This window comes from Lemur catta, chromosome 20, assembly GCF_020740605.2.
Source record: "Lemur catta isolate mLemCat1 chromosome 20, mLemCat1.pri, whole genome shotgun sequence".
Classification (NCBI taxonomy): domain Eukaryota; kingdom Metazoa; phylum Chordata; class Mammalia; order Primates; family Lemuridae; genus Lemur; species Lemur catta.
The window spans coordinates 9140783-9162358 of NC_059147.1; the positions used below are offsets into that span (position 1 = coordinate 9140783).

At 44.5% G+C, this 21576-nt stretch overlaps 1 protein-coding gene across 4 annotated transcripts in view; it reads left to right on the forward strand.

The window, feature by feature from the left end:
- The window catches only part of LOC123625043 (liver carboxylesterase 1-like), a 28903-nt gene extending 17517 nt beyond the window's left edge, over window positions 1-11386 (forward strand). For 3 of the 4 annotated variants that reach the window (XM_045533241.1, XM_045533242.1, XM_045533243.1), the window contains exons 8-14: window positions 890-928; window positions 3844-3984; window positions 5330-5410; window positions 5660-5807; window positions 9535-9666; window positions 10644-10716; window positions 11009-11386. In XM_045533241.1, the coding sequence (XP_045389197.1) occupies window positions 890-928; window positions 3844-3984; window positions 5330-5410; window positions 5660-5807; window positions 9535-9666; window positions 10644-10716; window positions 11009-11192 (798 nt within the window). In that variant the 3' untranslated portion in view covers window positions 11193-11386. The remainder of the gene's footprint in view (window positions 1-889; window positions 929-3843; window positions 3985-5329; window positions 5411-5659; window positions 5808-9534; window positions 9667-10643; window positions 10717-11008) is intronic. The other variant, XM_045533244.1, reaches the window with a different exon arrangement.
- The last annotated feature ends 10190 nt before the right edge of the window (window positions 11387-21576 follow it).

Below are 21576 nucleotides of genomic sequence, written 5' to 3' on the forward strand. Positions count from 1 at the left end.
AAAGCCCTCACTCATCACTTCCTGCATACAAGTCAGACCTGGTAGCTATAGTGCAACATTGCAATCACTGCAATCTTGGTGAACACCAAAGAGAAGCATGGGGTGGAATGAGTTTTCAGGGGGCTTTTATGAGTCAGGACTTTCTAATGCAAGATGAGAAAACTCAAGTTGCGAGGAGCAGAAAAAGACATCTTTGTAAAAAGAAATTCAGGTAATGGAAAAGTCCAGCACTAGATGGCTTCAGGCATGGCTGGATCCAGATGTTCACAGGATATTACTGGGAATCTACCTGTCTCTATCCCTCAGGTTTGCACTCCACTGTGTTGGCTTCACTCTCAGGCAGATTTGTGCCCTGAGGAGGTTAAAGACAGCAGCGCTCTAGACTTATATACTACCTGCTTAGAAACCCTCTTTCTTAATAATTTTAGCGAAAGTTTTGAGGTACACTCTGTTGCACTGACATAGCTAAGTTCCCATCCCTGAAATAATATCTGTGTTTAGGGAAATGGAACACCCTGTGTTGCATTTAAATACCTGAGTTTATGGAGTGAGAGAGGGGAAGTGGGAGGTCCCCCAAAGGGAAATTGGGAACAGGAAGGGAAATGGGTGGCGGGCAGGGCAGGCACCAACAGCAGACTTTCTCTCCAGAGCTCCCGCCACCCTGGCCAGGGTCCCCAGGGCCTGTCCTTCCCTTGCTGGTGCCTGCCTCTCTCTCAAGGGCGCCCACACCCTGTGCTCACACCCGTAGAGCTGGCGTCCTGCCCGCTTCCTCTTGGCCCTGCCAGGGTGGCACCAGGAGGGAGAACCCGACACCTCTGGTGCACAGCCACAAAGATCAGCTTTCTCCCAGGAAGCTTCTCACCCACATCCTCTGCCTTTGTCTTCACAGAAATTTTTTGTTATTGATTTACTTGGAGACCCCAGAGAGGTAAGGACCTTTGGTTTCTTGATAACAGAGTTTGACTCTTAATATCTTTAAGCTCTAATTGGCTCCGAATGAAAGAATTCTCCCTTGTGGAACCCCAGTAACTCCTTGTGTGTATGGTGCTGAAGCCCAGAGAGGGGTAGTGACTTGCCTGGGGTAACACAGCCAGGGGACCAGAGGCAGGACTGGAACCTGTTCACCGGATTCACAGTCCAGTGCTCCAGGCATCAAGTCTGAGTCCCTGGGCTCACCCACCCGCCTTCTTATTCACATTTCCTCTGCCCAACATGGCCCTGAGGGAGGAGGCTGGACCGGAGCCTCCCACTGTCGGGAGGCAGAGGTCACAGGAGCTTCCCTGAGGGGTACAGGTCCCCTGGGAGGCCACAGGTTCATCTACACAGGGGGAGCCCGGAATCTCAGTCCTGAGGACCCCCCTCCTCTCAGCACCTGGGACACTACAATAGTACCCACCCCATTTTCTCCTATTGTCCCCCCAACAAGTTGCCAGGATCTGGTGACATCACCTGTGCAGCATCTTACAATCCTGCCCTCTCTGCTCCCCACATGGAGATCACAGCAATGTTCTGTAAAAAGGTCTTGTGAGGATTGAATGAGAGTCACGCAGCCAATCAGCTCAGGACCTGACTCGGGAGCTGGGGACATAGCAGTGACACACACAAGATCCCTGCCCCTTAGAGCCTTCCATTCCAGTGGGGGCATGTACAGTAAAGACCAAATAAAACACGTAGTGTGTTGGTGATGGGCGGTGTTAAGGGATGAAGCTCACCAGTGGTTTGAACTTACGTAGCAGGGTCAGGGATGGGCTGAGTGAGAAGGTGGCATCTGAGCCAGGCTCTGGAGTGGGGGAGGCAGCTGCCAGGAAAACTGGAGGAGCCGTCCAGGCAGGGATGGCTGCTGCGCTGGTCCTCGCTGAGGCAGGAAGTTGGTCTGCAGGGCTGGAGAAGAAGGAGCCAGGGGACAGACGGGCTGGAGGCTGAAGAGGTAATGGGAGGTGGGAGGTGGGAGTAGGGGGTGGTCACTTGAAGCACTTGGACTTTGATTTGGAGTGAGAGGGGAGGATTCAGAGGGTTTTGAACAGAGGGGAGACATGATCTTGGATTTTATAAAGGTCTCTGTCTGCTGTGTTGAAAATAGACTGTCGGGAAGGGGCCTGGAAGGTGCAGAGAGACCAGCTGGGGGCCGCTGTGCTGGAATCATCCAGGCCAGGGGTCCTGGCGGCTGAGAGGAGGCCACAGCGGTGGGGTTGGGAGTGGCTGGAGTCTGGGTATGTTGAAGGACTGGCTGATGGGATGTGGGGACGGACGGCGTGTGAGGGCCGAGAAAGACGGGAGTGAAGGATGCCCGAGCTTCCTACCCCAGCAAGGTCATACTCGTGGCCCACACGGGGCTGCCACGTGCAGCCACTAAGGGGACAGTGGCAATTACTGTCACCGTCACTGCTGCTGATGCCAGTCTTCCCCCCACAGGTACCACCCCACTCGGGCTCTTGTCTCTCTCCTGCACTTTCACTATCTTCTACCCCCACTTCCCTCACCTGTCAATCCCTTTCAGTGCCCAGAGCCCATGGCAGGTGGTGAGCTCCTCCTCCAGGTGGCCCATCCTGTTCCTGGCTTCCCAAGGCAGGAACTGCACAACCTTTCAAGGCAGGCGTAGTCACAGTCGATCCTGTTCTCTATAATCAAACGTACTGGATTAGGGTTTGGGCCTTGTCCTGCTTGGTTGAGTTCTCGTTACAGACCCCTCTTGTCACCAGCCAGAACTGGCCCGTCACTCATTGCCTTGTGCAGAACAGACATGGCACCTGGAAACCAGTGTGTCAAAGAGATCCAACGAGCCAATACTCTGTCTTCTTGTGTTTCCTCTCATACGACCAAGTGTCCTTTTCACAGTCCATTTAGTGCTGTATTTTTTGCATTTTGTTCTTTGTGTTAGTTAGAGATCTCACCATTCCAAACACCCCCCAGAGTCCTGCTGCAGCGCTGTCTCATGTTCCTAAGCTCAGGGACGCTGCGCTGTGTGTGGCGGGGAAAGTGCACGTGTCACACGAGCTTTGCTGGGCGGTGAGTCATAGTGTTGGCCGTGAGTTCAGAGTCAATGAACAGTACAGCACACCCGGGAGAAAGGGGAGGAAAGTTGCCCGTCCACACCTGAGGCCAGTGTGGAAAGTGGTAGAATCTGCAGTGTGTGACGAGCTACGGCAAGGACGGAAAAGCAGCTTCAATTGCAGACTCAGGAGACGATGAAGCGTTTTGTAGAAAGCACAGGGGACGGCACGGCTGTGGGGCTGAAACCAAAAATATTGACAGCCGTGGTATCCAGGGTGAGGAAAACGCGAAGGCCTTCCGGGGTGGTGTGTATTGCAAATAAATACTACATATAGCAATTCTTTAAAGAAATATCTATAACACAAAATGTCTTTAAACAGAAACTCACGCATAAAATAAGGTCCATGAATATATTGTGTCCGGAGGCTGCCAGGACCTGACACCGTGTTTCCCCTTCCAGTGGCGACTCGGCGCTCGCGCGCCCGGCGCTCAGGGCAGCGCTGTGGGACACAGCGTGGCTGCCGTGAAGGACGAGGGTCTCCCGCAGAGAGACTTGCAGAGACAGACACCCTTCGGTGGAAACACACAAAACTATACATAGAATACATGTATTTACACTGAGTGAAATTTTGGGTCTCCCCCCTGGTGACCTTACCACTGCCAGCCCCTGGTTGAAGTCCTACTCTCTGGGGTCACACAGACTTTGCCCCCTTGGTCAGGACCCTGAGCTTCTGTGGCCACTGCCTGGGGCCACACAGGCCATGTGCTGCCCTGGCCCTCAGACAGGCAGATGGGGGACGCGGGTGCTGTCTGGGGAGGGGAGGCTCAGACGCTGCCCTGTCTCTTCCCCAGAGTCACCCCTTCCTGCCCACGGTGGTGGACGGGGTGCTGCTGCCCAAAAGCCCTGAAGAGCTTCTGGCCGAGAAGAATTTCAACACTGTCCCCTACATTGTCGGCATCAACAAGCAAGAGTTTGGCTGGATCGTTCCAACGGTGAGCACGTGCAGCCTTAGACAGACTCAGCGCTCTCCCCAGTCAGCCCTCCCCGCTCCGGCCCCAGGCGTCCTTCCTTCTCCAAGCCCCCATCTGAGTCCAGGACAGCTGTCCCCTCCCTCACGAGTTGTCATTTCCATGGAAACCTCTGGGATGGCCCAGCTGTGACCAGGGTGGCATGGCCCCCGGAACCCCTCTCCCCAACACTCTTTGATCGTCTTCCAATGAAAGAATCCTGCAGTGTCCGTGCCGGGAGGGCCTGTGGGGATAACGGTTGTGCAGATGGGAAACGGAGGAGCCTGGAACGGGGCAGGAGCTCGGGTGTTGAGGCGAGTCAGGCCTGGGCCTGGCGGCTTCTCACCTTGGGCCCGGTGTGCAGTTTCCCCATAAATCTCCACACACGCTCTCAGCCATCTCTCTGGAGAGATTCAGAGCGGGTTGGTTCTCCTTGAGTTAAGATTGACTCTAAATGCGCAGCAAGACCTTCCTTCCTGTCCGAGATAACAAAGCCAACCCTAGTTAGAGCAGTAGGACAGGTTTTAACCAGTAACACCATTGCAACAGGGAATTGTCCGGTGTGGACGGGCCCCAAATCCCTGAAACAAAGGCTGGAGATGTTCTGAAGCCTGGGCTGTGCTGAGGGAAAGCACGGTGGGGTGCGGAGTTGGGGCTGGCTAGTCCGTGAGGCCAGACCACCTGGATCTGTGAGTCCCCTCTTACCTGAAGGAGAAACAGGAGGCAGGGGTGTGAATGGCAGTGAGGCCCTCCCTGAAGTGAGGCTGTAACCTTCGCACAGGACTGGGAGGGAGACTCAGCGGTATCTCCCTGAAGGTTTGCACTTCATAGAGAGGCCCCTCAGGTCCTTGAGGAAACAGTTTGGGTGGTAGATTTGCACCCCAAAGGGCAGAGAAAGGCCTTATAATTGGAAGCTTTCTAAAGTCACTGCTCTGGGAGGGGCTCTGGGGCCTCTGCCTGTCACCATGTTTTGGCTGCAGCAAAGAGTAAGTTCTCCTAGCAGGTTGAGCTTTCTCAGCCAGGGGGCTGGGGCCACTGTAGGTTCATGAGCAAACACACACACACACACACACACACACACACACACACACTCACGCTGCACAGTCTTCCAGTTTCTGTTAAATTTTTTTTTTACCCTCTTTGCAATTCTTGAATTTCTAGGTGTAAGTGCATTCGATTCATTGATTTTCCCAATTCATTAAAGACCCATGGTTTTTAAGGCCCAACAAAATTAGAGGACCTACAGCCTATGTTGTTGTGGTTGGTTGGTGAGGTTGGCTGTTGTTCATTCCTGATTATTTACAAATGCTTAACCATTTTTTTTTAATAGTTTATGGGCTATCCACTTTCTGAAGGCAAACTGGATCAGAAGACGGCCACGTCACTCTTGTGGAAGTCCTACCCCCTTACTGTAAGAGTCTAGGAATCGTGGGAATTGGGGGAGCCCCCAAAGGGGCAGGGACTTGTCCCAAATCACAGATCAATTAAATTATAGAATGGAGGCTGGGGCTTGGTGGTTCTGCCCTCATTTTTCTACCATCCCTACTTCACCACCCAGAGGGGGGGAGTTGCCCAGGGCTGGAGAGGTTCTCCACCGATGCAAGCCTCCCTCACTGGCCAGAGAAGCTGCACTGCTCAGCACTGCCTTGATCTGTTTCAGGGCATCCCAGAGGAGCTGACTTCGGTAGCCATTGAGGAGTATTTAGGAGGAACAGACGACCCTGTCAAAAAGAAAGACCTGTTCCTGGACTTGATTGCAGATGTTATATTTGTTGTTCCATCTGTTACTGTGGCCCGACACCACAGAGGTGAGTCCCAGAGGTTGGACAGCAAAGGAACATCGGCCCCACCAGCTCCAGTATTTGACCTGCCAACCTCCCAGCATAGACAGATGTGGACACTGCTGAGGGTCAGGCCTCACAGGCAGGTTCCATATGACATGGGGTGTGGCGCTGTCCTATTTTGGTTTCTGCCTGCAGCAGACTCTGAGAAAATGGTCCAAATGCATGTAGTTTATTTGTCAGGCGATCCCAGGAAACAGCAGCAGGGAGGTGGGGAAGTGTCAGAGGAAAGAGGTGGAAGACAATCCGTGATGCATTGCCAAGCAGGTGTCCACTGTGTACAGCTGGAGCTGGGAGCTCTGGGACACAAGCAGAGGACATAGCTCAGGCTTGTCCCTTCTGAGCAGAGGGAGCTGGGGTCTTTATCCACCAGCTCTCAGTTGTCTTTGGTTGAAGGCTGTTCCAAGGAGTTGTTAATTCCCTGGTATCTTGACGGAGGGCACACATGGGTCCGTTAGTCCCTGGAGGGCTGACGAAGGCCTCAGGCGAAGAGGTGGATGCTGGTGGTGGACGTGAACCTGGCAGGCCCAGAAACAGGGCATGCGGGTGATGTGGGTGAGGCACCAACAGCATCTGCTGCAGCGGCTTCCTACCTGGGATGATGGTGGGATGTGGGGTAGAGGACAAATATTGGAAGACGGGTCTCAGGAGGTTTCCAAGGTCCGAGCTGACTGCAAACTAGTTTCTTAATTAGTGCAGCTAAGGGAACAGTGGGAGACAAGCACCAGATCAAGATGGTTGTCCAGGACCAAGAAGGCCAAACGGAGGGAGGAGTAGCAGGTGTGGGTGGTCTGGAAAAGTCAGTGTCTATGGCTGCAGGTTTTGTCCATCTTGGTGTGTGCTGGAATGGACAATCAGAGGGCCAGGGTGGGGTCTACCTTGAAACCTTCTGACACTGACGGAGGCTGTGTGGGTGTGGTGTGAGGTAAGGATGCACAAGCTCACCTAGACAGGTGTCCTCTTCTGGGTGCCATTTAGGGGATCCTCCCAGACCCACCTTTTCCTACCAGCTCCCTTTGCCTAGGCTGCAAGCCAGCAAAGGGCTCTGTGGTCCAGACCACTCTCTTTTCACCGTGCCGGAAGCATTTTAAACCTAGCTACAGCTGACCCAGTGTGTGCCCAGGCACAGCTCCGTACAGGCAGGTGCAGGCCTCCACTTCCTCCTCCCGACGGTCCTGAGGGGCCGACTGGGATTCAGTCTGTTCTTTTATGAATGTAGTTTTGCCTCTCGCCATGTGTCTGATCTGTGGAGTTCTCCTCTACATCTTCTGCTGGCCGTGGCTACCCGAGACTTGTGTTTTTTATCTGATATTTCATGTCTTTGAGTTGCTGGGTCTTTTTGCCAGGACTATACAGATTTTATCAACTTTCATTTTTCTGTATTTGTCTCACTCTTTTTGAGAAAAATAACTTCTGAATATAAAGTTAATGTTTCAATTGTAGAAAGTTTAGAAAATATGGAAACACATAAAGGAGAAATTAGATAACTATCCTAATCCCTCTACCTGCAGATATGTACTGTAATATTTTTGGTATTTTCTTCTAAGAATTTTTTCATCTCATATTATGTAAAAATTAATTTTCTGTTATAGTTCTATCCATGCAATGCCATGTTGTGATGATTTTCTTTTTTACTCTAATTGTAAATGAGGTAAGGATTTCCTTAATATTGATTTAAAAAACTGTCAAAAACATCCATTCTTCCATCAAATAGATATATGAAAATTTAATTTAATATTTCTATCCACTTGGATATTTAGGTTGGCTGCTCATAATTTGGGGCTACCAATAACATTATTATTCTCAGCTTTATATGCATAAATTTTCAACCATATGTCTAATAATTTTCTAGGGTTTTTTTATACAAAATTACTGGGCTGGCCCATAGGAACATTTTGAAGCTCTTGATGCATGTTGCAAAATTGCTCTCCAGTATATAAGAGTGTGGATTTATTCACTCCCTTTCTCACTTGGGATGCTAAGATTGGAAATTAAAAGAATGCTGCCAATTTCATAAGCCCTCTTCCACCAAAAAAAAGGACATCACACTACGTTTTAATTTGCGTATCATTGATTACTAGCTCTCTCACTGTCTATACTTCACTAGTTTTTCCTACTTGTTATTGCCCAAATCTGTTCCTTACTTTCTTTTGAAGACTTCTGTTGTGATTGTATGAATTTTATAAATCTTAGTGGTTTTAGGCAAAAGGTTTTTTTTTTTTAAATGTCTTTTGGGAAGCATGCTGCCTAAAATAAATTCTCTCCTTCACAAAAGTTCTTTCCTCTGTGGTTGGGCTCTGAGTTCCTTTGTAAAACCTTTGAGTGGCAGAGGCGAGGTCAAACCCTCCTTTCAGCATGTTGTGCTTGACCTTCAAGCAGCCCTTTATTTACCAAGTGCACTACGGACCTCAGAAGAATGACCTGTTCCAAACAATGATTCTTGATAAACCAAGGGTGCAATGGTGGAGGCTGAGGGTGATGATTAAATAAGTTATTCTTCACTTTCACGTTGGGATGACATATATTGGCAAATTTTTTCTGGATGAATATTTAATGATGTTAAGAGATGATTATAGCATGTTACAAAATAACATATATAGTGTCTTTCCAATTTGACAAACACAAAAGGGAAATAGGCTATAGTACTAAAATGGCCTATCTCTGAGTGGTGGGATTATTAGTAATTTTTTGTTCAGTTTTCTGCATTTTCTAAATTTCTTACTGTACCCATAGGGGGAAAAGTTATAAAATTTCTCCACCAACCCAGTTGGGGCCTAACTCTTTCTCTCTTAGGGTCATTCCTTTGTGGACATTGCGTCCAATGCAAAGTGCTGAGCTGTAGGGTTGGATGGCCCATGAGTTATCCCTGAGAAGCAGGGATTCGTGGCTCCCCTGAGCCAGTCAGAAGGGAAATTGACATCTCCCTGGGGCTTGGACAAGTGGGTTTGGTGCTAAGAGAGGAAGGCAGAGGAGAGGAGGAGAGAGGTCAGGAGAGAGGCAAGGTCACCCTTCCATGGCCCCTTGTCATCTCCACTACTACATTATCAGCCTTAAAGCTTTAACACTCCCTGGGCCAAGCAGGAAACAAAATATATGAGGAGACAGTGAAATATGAAGTGCTGAGTTTTGTGGTTTCCTGAGAAATAAGAGACCCATTGTTCTCTCTCTGCCTATGTTTGTATTTAAATATCCTTGTTTTCAAGCAAGCAATTTGGATTTGCATCACTCTTTTCAGAAATGGGTAAAAAAAAAACTACTGGACATGATCAAAACTAGGCTGAATAGAAGACACCTATATTCTCCAAGTGAATGAACACGAGTCCCTGTCTTATCAATGAAATAGAATACTGCAAATTGGATGTATATAGATTTGCGTGTATGTGAATACATCATGCGGCAAAGGGATCCAGTGTCCCCATAATGATAGTTATTTTAAATTGGTCAACCCAGGGTTTTAAAATTCATTTATTTAGTATTCACTCATTCATTAACTCGTTCACTCATTCAACAAATACTCTGCTCAAATCCCAATTCTACCTTAACCAGCTCTGCAGCCCTCAGGAAGTCACTGAAGTTTTCTGAAACAGCTTCTCACTGTGCTGATCACCAGGGGTTTCCTGCAGGGCTGGGGACCTTGACACCACCCAGGGCTGTGTCTGGTAACAGGACCTGTGCATGAATCGTGTCTTCTCAGATGCCGGAGCCCCCACCTACATGTATGAGTTTCAGTATCGCCCAAGCTTCTCATCAGACATGAAACCCAAGACGGTGAGAGGGGACCACGGGGATGAGATCTTCTCTGTCTTTGGAGCCCCAATTTTAAAAGGTAATGGCTCTTGGTGGCTGTGAGCCTGGAGTTAGGAGATGTGGGTTCCAGTCTGGGTTTGGAGGCCCTGAGCAATTTCTCCTTCCGTCCTGGTCTTAGTTTCCTGATTCACTGTAACAGGGTTGAATGACATTGTGCTGCCCCCACCCTTCCTCCTGCTCTAACGCGCGTGAAGGGGGGTGTGCACTCATGTGCCCTCAGCCAAGGTCGCTCTCAGAATCCTGGCCTGTGACATCAATAAGACAGAAATGGGTCACCTGCAGGGCCCTGATCTAGGGCCAGAATGCCACTACTCTATTTCCCTCTCACAAGAGCATATCAGAATGTGAAGGAAGTTCACGTTAGAATTGCCATTAACCTTGAATTGGGTCTAATGTGTGTGTGTCTGTCTGTCTACTTATCAAATCATGTATCTTTAACTTCAAAATATTTAATAACATAATATTTTAAAGAAAACCCTCCACAAGTGCCTTCGACACCTTAACTCTCAGCAGTAATGGATGACTGTGACCCAAGTGGCTGTACATGACACACTAGTACCTTTTGGTGTCTCCCAGTCTGGTGATCCCGTAGGACCTCTGCAGCTCTGTTATTTTACAGATGTGAAACTGTGGGTGTGTGTAGGAGATTGAGAAAGGTTCTAAGAGAGAGCAACTCTGGGAGGTGGGGTTCCTGTAGAGGAAAGCCTGGGGTGTGGCATTGGGACCCTGAGTGGGGAGAAGGCAGGTGGGGGTCACAGAAGACAAAGGCAGCCAACCCATGGATTGTCTGCACACCCATTGCTGAGTTCTAGATCATTCATCATCAAACTTACAGTGCATTCAAATTAACCAGGGTCTTCTTGAAATGCAGATTTCAACCCAGTGTCTATGGAGTAAGGACATAGACTCTGTGTTTGTAACAAGCTCCCAAGTGATGCTAACTCTACTGAACTACGAACCACACTATGCATAGAAAAGATTTTTTTGTTTCCACAGGTGGTGCTTCAGAAGAAGAGATAAAACTTAGCAAGATGGTGATGAAATTCTGGGCCAACTTTGCTCGGAATGGGTGAGCCTGGTGGCAAAGATGGGGCAGGGTTGGTGGAGGCAGGTGGATCTATGGGGAAGGAGGAGCAGCTTCTAAAGTTTGAGTGATTAAACTCCCCACCCTGACACCACAGTGCTCTGAAAATGAGAGTTCTCTGAAAATGGACAGGCTGCCCCAGGACATGGTGAGCTCCCCATGTCTGGAGGTGTACGAGTCTCCTAGCATACATGAGCCAGGAGAGCCCTGGAAATCTCAGAGGATTGCTGGGACCACACGGCAACTTTAAGGAGTTTCTATTTGATTCTGTTCCCAGGAACCCCAATGGGGAGGGACTGCCCCATTGGCCAGCATACGACCAGAAGGAAGGGTACCTGCAGATTGATGTCACCACGCAGGCAGCCCAGAAGCTGAAGGACAAGGAAGTGGACTTCTGGACCAAGCTCCTGGGCACGGAGGCTGCCAAGAAGCCACCACAGCCAGAACGCACTGAGCTGTGAACAGGAGGCCCCGCCAGCCTCTGGAGCCTGGAGGAGCCAAGACAGGGCTCTTCTACAGCAGGTGATCGTGGGTCAGACAGCATCGCATTGTGGGGCTGGAGAATTGTCCGCTGGGGGTAGACAGAGGCCAGAGAAATGCAATTTTTGCACTTGTGACCTCAATCATGGGAATAAATGTTCTTTTGGAGGCCAAATCAGTGTTTGTGTCTCTGGCTAGAGATTAGTGCTTCCTCCTCAGCGAGAGGAGGATGGAGAGGGAGGCGCCAGCAGTAGGAATGTGCCTCTGCTGGGGACGGCTTGGCCTCTAGACAAGCAGCACCCAGCAGGCTGGGCCCTGGGAAGTGCTGAGGGGACCTGCACATGCCCCGTGTCTCTGAGCCCCAACAGCTTCCAGTGGTAGGACCGGGGATGGCCCGAGTGCAGCAGTCCTCCCTCGAGTTGGAGTTACCTGTGGAGATGGAGGTGGCACAGGCTGAGCACGAACCTGGATCAGTGGAGGGAGAGGGGCCATGGGGACCTGTGGCAGTGTTGCGTGGCCTTCACTGACCCTCACACAGGTGTGCAGGACCTTCCTCCACATACACAGTGGCCTCCCAGGCCCCTCTGTGAGGCTGTCCCTTCCAACAACTGGTCTGAAGCCCCTCTGTAGTCTGGACCACTTCAAGTCCAGGTAGTGATCACCTTGGAATAAGTCCCTGAAGTGTCATCCTAAAACTCTTTTAGAATCTCAGAAGTGATTTCTTGATTCTGCTGGGATGTAGAAAGTTCTAAAGAAGGTCAGTCCTATCCTGACAACAGGAAGAAGCTGGATTATTTTAAAAATCATTAGTTTTCCTGCACAAAAGAGCTGAAATTGCAAGGCAAATGATTACCCTAGAATTTAAGGGAAGACAGGAGATATGGGATGTGAGCACTGGCTTCCCTTCCACCTACAGGCAGAAGACAAGGTTGCTATAATCAGTAGTCTTCGACAAGAATAATCAAGTGCAAAAGGCCAAGTGTGGCCTAGTATGAGAGTATAAAATTCCTGGGAGCCATATAGCTAATTGGGAGTTTAAACCCACACAAACTCTTCTCCATGGACCTCTCGCAGGTGCTCCTGAGAAAAACACGAGCTCTTGAGAAAGACAACTTGAATATATCAAAAAGTAAAGCTCAAACTATGGGACTGTATACATTTTAATTATTACTGCCCTAGTAACTAGGAGAATAAACTAGGGAAACTATTATTCCTTCACAGATAACATTTTAGCACAGATAAAATTACATTCTAATAAGGGTCCGAACTGCCCCCAAAATTAAATTCAGATTTTTTTTTAATTACAAAAGTTTACACTGTATTGTGCAGGCAGGAGAAAGCCTGACTCCATGGGTGCAGGCTTGAATCCTGCTCTGACCATAATGCCCCAAGGAAAAAGGCCAGCAAACCTTGTCCGTTGTCTTCCTCAAGGCACTGGTGAAGACTTACTGAAGCTGGGGATAAGGAAAAATTGAAAAACCCCTGGGCGAGGGACAACAAACCATCCTGAGTCCAGTTCATTGCTATTTACTGCTGGGGAGGAGAAAGAAGACTGAGAAAGTCCTATCTTCAAAACTGAGGATCACAGGGCCTGCCTAAGATTGAGGTTAGACCAAGACAAGAGAATTGTCACCAGAATTATCAAGTACCAGCAGGTGCACAGGGAAGGCCTAAACCTAAGTAGTGGAACAAAGCATTAACAAAACCCTTCAGAAAACCCACCCTAAAAAACCCACTCTAACACAAGCACACCGGAGTAAGCACAAGCACAAGGTAACATTAGAAGAATCTGAAGACAATGGTGCATTTAAAATAACCATAGCAACAACACAACCCAAGCCCTGCTTATCTCCTGACTACAAAAACTTAATTCCCCAAACATACACAACCACACACACAGACTGACACACCAACACACTTGTGTGCTTATGTGTGCAATCAGTCTTGTAGAGGATAAGGCATGCCCATTTCCAGGCATAAATGCTATTTACTTCAGTTTGTAGTCTCTCTCACATGATGTCCAGCATTGAATTTAAAATTGGAAACACACAAAAAAGCAAGGGAAAAAACCCATTAACAATAGACAAAGCAATCAACAGAACTAGATTCAGAGATAACCTAGATGTCAGAACTAACAGGCTGAGAATTTAAAATAACTATAAGGAAAACATAAGTACAGATGGGAATTTCTGCAGAGAGGTAGAGAGTGTAAGATAGAAGACATTGGAAATGGTAGAAATTAAAGAAAAAATACTAGAAATGAAGAATGCCTCTAATGAATTGAGCAGTAGACCTGACACAGTTGAGGAAAGAGTAAGTGAACTTGAAGACAGGTCAATATAAATTACCCAACTTAAATAAAAAGATAAAAAGGATTAGAGAAAAAAACAAACAGGACATAGCATTCAAGAGATGTGGGATAATATCTAAAGGTCCAACATATGTATAACTATAATACCAGAAATAGAAGAGAAAAAGAACAGGCAGAAAAAAATATTTGTAAAGATAATGGCTGAGAATTTTCCAAAAATAATGAAAGATATCAAAGAATCTGAGGGAACCATAATCAGGATTAAGCAATAACATTAACATACATATTTAGACACTTAATAAGAAAATATTGAAGGAAGCCAGAGAGAAAAGACATTACATACACAGAAACAAAGAAAAGAATTATGGAAGGCGTCTTACTGGAAACTATGCAAGCAAAAACAACAAACAAACAAACAAAAAACAACAACAAGAAGAAGATACACCTTTGAAGTACTGAAAGAAAACACTTTCAACTCGGAATTCTGTGTTTAGCAAAAATATTATTTAAAAATAGAGAAAAAGAGACTTTTCAGAAAAACTACTGAGATAATTTATTATTAGAATACCTGTGCTACAAGAAATATGAAAGGAAGTTGCTCAAGTAGAAGGTAGGTGATACAAGGAAAAAATTTGGATCTATACCAGCAAAGTGAACACTACAGAAATCTTTAAAATAAAAATTAGATTTTTTTGTATTATGTCACTGTCTTTGGCAAAAACAGTACCAGTGAACTGTGAGCTTAGAACATATTTAAGAGCAAAATAATGACAAAAATAGCACAAAGATGGGAAATAAGAATGTAAAGTACACTGAAGTAAGGTTCTTATAATTGATATTATATTGTTTGAAGGTACAATGTGATTAATCAAAGATGTATATTGCATACCAAGGACAACCACTAAAGATTTTTAAAGAGATATGAATAACGAACCAGTAGTGGAGATACAATGGAATCATAAAAAATAATCCTAAAGCAAGCAAACAAGGTAAAGGAAAAAAAAAAACCTATGAAGAAATTTAAAAAGTCTTGTTAAAATAACAGCCTTTAATCTAATCAAGTCAATAACTACATTAAATGAAAATGATTTAAGCACACCAATTTAAAGAGATTGTCAGATCAGATCAAAGAAAAAGCAAGACCCCACTAAACACTATCATGGGGAGTCTGTCTCCACTTTTTGATTTTGCTGATACTTTTTACGCCTCACCCCTCTTTTGTCCCCTCTTGCCCCACATCTGGAAAGCTGATAAAAAAGCCTGGGTGCTTCCTCCCTTTGTGCTGGTGGAAGATTCAACCCATGAGAAAGTTTACCAGGGCCCCAGTACAGAACCTTCACACCCCAGCTGCTCATCCTGTCTGAGACAGCCTCGCAGAGATCCCACACAGCCTCAGTGAGGTGAAGAAACAGCGCATTTTTTCCTTTTGGTTCAGAGAAAAGGGGTGACACTATAGAGCAGAGGACAGCAAACTAAAACCCTCAGGCCAAATGTGACTAGAGGTTTTCCTGTGAGACTGTGGGCTCTTTGGGGTCAGGACGAAGGTCAGATTCCCATTTGTGGTTCCTTAACAAGTGCTTGGCAATGGATTAATTGAAAGATGACCAGCCAGATGGATCTTTACACATAGATGTGGACATCAGCCATCAGTGATCTATTAATTATAACTTTAAACTCTATAACAATAATAATAGTAACTAAAAGTTATTGAGTATCTATTGTGTTTTCATTATAAAGTACTTTCCATATTAGATAAAATAATCTGCACAGAAACCCTATGAGGTGAGTACTTGTTATCAACCCCATGAAAATCAACACAAGGCACAAGAAAACTCAGCTAGTAAATTATAGGACCAGCTGCATAATTTCCTGTGCAAAATAAAAACGTGGGACACTTGTCTTAAAACTTATAAAGACTTTCAAGACTACAATGGCACAGCATTAATACAACCTGTGACTGCACAGTTCTTACACCCATGAAGACAGCCCTGGTCACAGAGCTGGGATATGAACCTGAGCAATCTGGACCTAGAGCCCTGAGTATCCACTACTGCCACCAGAGTGAGAGAGCAGCCCCAAAGTCCAATGTTCTGCCAGGGAATCCCCAGCCTCTAGCTGCCATTACACCTGGATGTGGCTTGAGCAACACTCACAACCCAGTCCCCCAGGACCACCACTGCCTAGATAGCCTCACCCAGCTGCCACTGTCACCTCCACAGGGAGAACTTGGGCAGAGCACTCCACCATAATACCAGCCTCTGTGGACAGGGTATCACCCAGCCCCCAGCTAGAACTTCCAACAGTGATCTAGGGAATAATCCACCACCCTGCATGAACACCAACCAGCACTGGCTTGAACTGCGGTAATCACAGGGGAAAGGAACAAAACAGGACAGCTGTACTACAAGCTGTCAGCGCATCCACCTCTCCCCTGATGGGTCAGTATTCCAGAGTAGGACACAAAAGTGCCATCCAGGGACTTCTTCTTCTGCTAACTAAACAGGGGAGTTACCTGCAAAGGAGAATGGCGCCCTGCAACCTTATTTGCCCTGAGCTGAGAGAAGAGGATTGAGAAGAGAAGAAATGAGCAAAAGAACCCCAGCAACATGAAAAAACAAGATAGACTGACAGCACCATGGGATCACAATGGAACTACAGTAGGGGACTCCAAACAAAAGGAAATTGTTGAAATGACAGAAATGGAATTCAAAATATGGATGGCAAATGAAGTGAATGGAATTGAAGAGAAAGTTGAAAACCAACAAAAAAGTCAAAATAAATTTTAGGAAATCAATGAAAAAATTGAAAAAGTCAGAAAAGAGCCAGACAACAAATGAAAGGATAAAATAGAACTTAAAGAAATGAAAGAATCATTTAGGGACTATCAAAACACAGCAGAAACCCTCAGCAACAGACTAAAGCAAGAAGAAAGAATCTCAGAGCTTGAAAAGGCTCTGAAGCTAACCTAGTCATTCAAAGAGGCAGAAAAGAGAATAAAAATACTGAGCAATCACTTAGAGATATATGGGACTATGTGAAGCACACTAATACTGAATTATAGGGTATCCTCAAGGGAGAAGAAGAAAGGACAAAAAGCATGGAAAATCTATTTGAGGGAATTATTGAGGAAAACTTCCCTGGGATTGACAGAGATTCAGACATCCAGGTACAAAGACAGTCATCAAACACTGGGAAGATTTATAGCAAATAGGACATCTCCAAGATGCAGTTATCAACCTGGCCAAAGTCAAAATGAAGAGGAAAATTCTACAAGCAGCAAGATGTAAGCAACAACTAACCAACAAAGAAAAACCCATCAGGCTAACTGCTGTTCCTCGACAGAGATCTTACAAGTCGGAAGGCATTGGTGCCACATCTTCAATCTTCTTAAAGAGAACAACTGCCGGCCTAGAATTTTGTATCCTGCAAAACTAAGTTTCATCAGCAGAGGAATAAAGTCTTTTCCAGACAGGCAAACACTAAAGGAATTTGCCATGACCAGACCTGTCCTACAGGAAATACTCAGACCTGCATTAACCATAGATCAGCATGGTGGATGCCCACCAGGGTAAAATCACCCAACAGGTAAAGCTCAGAGCTCATACTAAACAATAGCAAAAGAGAGAAGACAAAGCAATAAGGTACTACCCAACATGATGAACAGAACAGCATCCTACATGTCAATTCTGTCACTCAATATTAACAGTCTGAATGCCCCACATAGACTGACTGAATGGATGAAAAAACACAACCCAAGTACTTGCTATCTCCATGAAACACATCTAACCCAGGAGGATTCACACAGACTCAAGTTGAAAGGATAGAAAAAAATATTCTACACACACACACACAAAAAAAAAACAAACCCAAAAGAGAGCAGATGTGGTCATTCTCATATCAGATAAAATTTGCTTTAAATCAACAATAGTATAGAAAGACAAAGATGGTCATTATGTAATGCTAAAGGGAGCAATTCAACAAGAAAATATACAATCCAAAATATATATGCACCTAACATAGGGGCTCACAGATTTATAAAGAAAATTCTACTAGATCTAAGCAAAGATATAAATAGTAATGTTGTAATTGCTGGGGAATTCAGCACCCCCTTGTCAGAGCTGGACAAATCATCAGAAAATAAATAAACACTGGACTTAAATGAGACTCTAGAACAAATGGAACTAACAGACATTTACAGAGCATTCTACTCAAAACTATTAAATATACATTCTTCTCATCAGCACAAGGGACATTCTCCAAGATTGATAATATCTTAGGTCACAAAACACATGTCAAGAAATTCAAAAAAGTCAAAATCATGCTATATATTCTTACAGACTACAGTGGAACAAAACTAGCAATCAATTTCATGAGAAATACTCAAATCTACACAAAGTCATGGAAATTAAACAATCTGCTAATGACCGAACATTGGGTTAATAATGAAATTAAAATAGGACTCAAAAGATTCCTTGAACTGAATGACAAAGGGGACACGAGCCATCAAAATCTATGGGATTCAACAAAAACAGTCTTGAGGTGGAAATTCATACCTAAATACCAACACAAAATAGATAGAATAATTAGAAATTAACAATCTAATGTTATATCTCAAAGAACTAAAAAGAGAAGAGCAAATCACATCTAAATCCAGCAAAAGAAAAGAAATAACAAAGCTCAGAGTAGAACTAAACAAAATGGAAAACAAATACAAAGGATCAAAGAAACAAAAAGGTGGTTCTTTGAAAAGATAAACAAAATTCATAGACCTCATGCTAGATTAACCAGGAATAAAAGAGAAAGGACCCAAATAAACTCAATCAGAAATGAAAAAGGAGATATTATAAATGATACTACAGAAACACAAAATATCATGTGGGAATACTGTGAAAATCTCTATGCACATAAACTATAAAACATAAAGGAAGTGGTCAAATTCTTGGAAACACCAATCTCCCAAGACTCAATCAGAAAGAAATAGAATTACTTAACAGAGCAATAACAAACAGTGAGGTTGAAGCAATAATAAAAATTCTCCCAACAGAAAAAAGCCCAGGGCAAAATGCTTTCACAGCTGAATTCTACCAGACCTACAAATAAGAGCTGGTATCCATACCATGGAAATTATTCCATAACATTAAAAACAGGGAATCATCTCCCAACTTATTCTATGAATCCAGCATCACCTTGATACCAAAGCCAGGAAAGGACACAACAACAACAAAAAAGAAAACTAAAGACCAATATCCCTTATGAATATAGATAGAAAAATACTCAACAGACTACTAGCAACCTGAATTCAACAGCATATCAAAAAAATATTTCACCACGACCAGATGTGCTACATTCCAGGGAGGCAAGGATGGTTCAACATACACAAATCAATAAATGTGATTCACCACTTAAACAGAAGCAAAAACAAAGACCATATGATCATCTGAATAGATGCAGAAAAAGCATTCTACAAAATCCAGCACCTTTTCATGATAAAAACATTCAAGAAACTGAGTGAAGGAGGAACATATCTCAAAATTATAACAGTCACACGATAAATCCACAGCCAAAATCATACTGAATGGGGGAAAGTTGAAAGAATTCCCTCTAAGAACTGAAACAAGACAAGGATGCCCATTGTCACCATTTCCATTCCCTATAGTACTGGAAGTCCTAGCTAGAGCAATCAGGAAAGAGAAAGAAATAAGGGGTATCCAAGTCAGGGAACAAGAGGTCAAACTATTGCTTCTCGCTGATGATATGATCTTTTATCTAGAAACTCACTGAAGCTCCACCAAAAGACTCCTGGAATTGATAAATATAAATTCACCAAAGTCTTAGATTACAAAATAAATATACAAAAATCAGTAGCATTTGTATATACCAATAACAGTCAAGCTGAGAATCAAATCAAAGACTCAATACCATTCACAATAGCTACAAAGAAAATAAAATACTTAGTAATATACTTAACAAAGGAGGTGAAAGGTTTCTGTAGGAGAACTACAAAACACTGATGAAAGAAGTCACAGATGACACAAGCAAATGAAAAGCATATCATGGATTGGTAGAAACAAATTGTTAAAATACCCATGCTGCCCACAATGATTTACAGATTCAATACAATCTTCATCAAAATACCAATATCATATTTCACAGACCTAGGAAAAATAATTCTATGTTTCATTTGGAACCAAAAAGAGCCCACATAGCCAAAGGAATCTTAAGCAAAAAGAACAAATCTGGAGGCATCACATTACCAGACTTTAAACTATACTACAAGACTATAGAAACCAAAACAGCATGGTATTGGTACAAAAGTAGAGAGAGAGACCAAAGGAACAGAGCAGAGAACCCAGATATAAAACCATCTACCTACAACCATCTTATCTACAACAAAGCAGACAACAGACACTGAAGAAAAGAAGCCTATTCAATAAATGATGCTGAGATAATTGCATAGCTACACACAGAAGAATGAAACAGGCACCTTATCTCTCGCCACCTACAAAAATTAATTCAAGGTGGATAATGACTTAAATATAAAACATGAAACCATAAAAATTCTAGATCAAAATGAAGAAAAAATTCTTCTACACACTGGCCTAGGCAAAGAATTTATGACTAAGACCTCAAAGGCAATTATAGCAACAACAAAAATAAATAAATGGGATTTGATTAAATTTAAAAGCTTCTGCACAGCAAAGGATATAATCAAGTGAGCAAATAGACAACCTACAAAATGACAGCATATATTCACAAACCATTCAATAAAGGGCTAACATACACAATCTACAAAGAACTTAAAGAAATCAGCAAGATAATAATAAACAGCCCCATTAAAACATGGGCAAAATACACAAACAGATTGGATTGAATCATTGGCCATAGGTGATCAACTCAATCTGTAGTCAGTAGTTAGAATTAAGAATATTTGATAGCATAACAAAGTCACAATTGTCAACAACAAATTATGATATACTTTAATATAACTAAAAGCCTAAAACAGTGGAATTGGAATATAAATGTTTGAGGGGATGGGTACACAAATTACCCTAACTTGATTATTGATATTACACTATGTAGGCCAGTATCAAAACATCACATGTACCCTATAAATATACAGAACTATTATGTACTCATAGTAATTACAAATAAAAATAAAAAATCAAACAGTATCTGAGCATGGTACAGATCAGCAGAACTCCCCAGAAGGCCCACAGATTCATGAGTTAAGTAAACACTAGTCGTTTTATGTTTTGGGGTGCTTTGCTGCACAGCGATCATTTGCTAATACACCGTCTAACTCCCAAGTATGGTTACATCACTCCACTGACCTAACACCTCAGTGGCTCCTACTGTCTGCTGGAAAAAGTTCCGTCTGCTTATCTCAGCACAGGATCTCCCTCCTATTCTGGATTTGACTTTCTGCTGCAGCCTCTCCATTTGGACCCTGCAAATTTCTGTGGATCCCTGTACTCTCTGCTAGTGATTCATGCCTCTGTGCTGTCACTGTAGCTATTCTCATGTCCTGGAATTTCTCTCAAGACTCAACCCTAGTGCCACCTATTATTGGGCATATAAGTATAAATAAGTGGTTGCTGCATCCTGTCCCCAAAGTTGCTGGTCCCCTGAAAGATCATTTCAACAAGTGTGGTAAGTGCAGTGATGGTCGGGTGAGGAAAGATGTTTTCTAGGGGGTGATATCTTGAGAGACAGAGAGGAGTGAGCCGGTATCAGAGAGCCATGGAAAATTCCAGGGGTGAGGCCCAGGGGGACAGGGTGCACTTGGGTCACTTGCAGCTAGTCTAGGGTGACTGGAGCAGAGGTGGGTGAGAGGAGGAGAGGGAGACTGAAGACTTGGATTTACCTTGAAGGCAATGGGGAGCCACTAGAGGGCTTTAAACATATGCAATAAGTGCTCCATAAATGTTTCCTTACCAGCAACCATCTGTCTCCCCATCAGACTGAGAGTTCCTCCAGGGCAGGGCTGTTCATTCTGTGTATTCTCTAGTTCAGTCCTGTACACAGCAGGGCTGGCTACCATTCTGATCAACAAA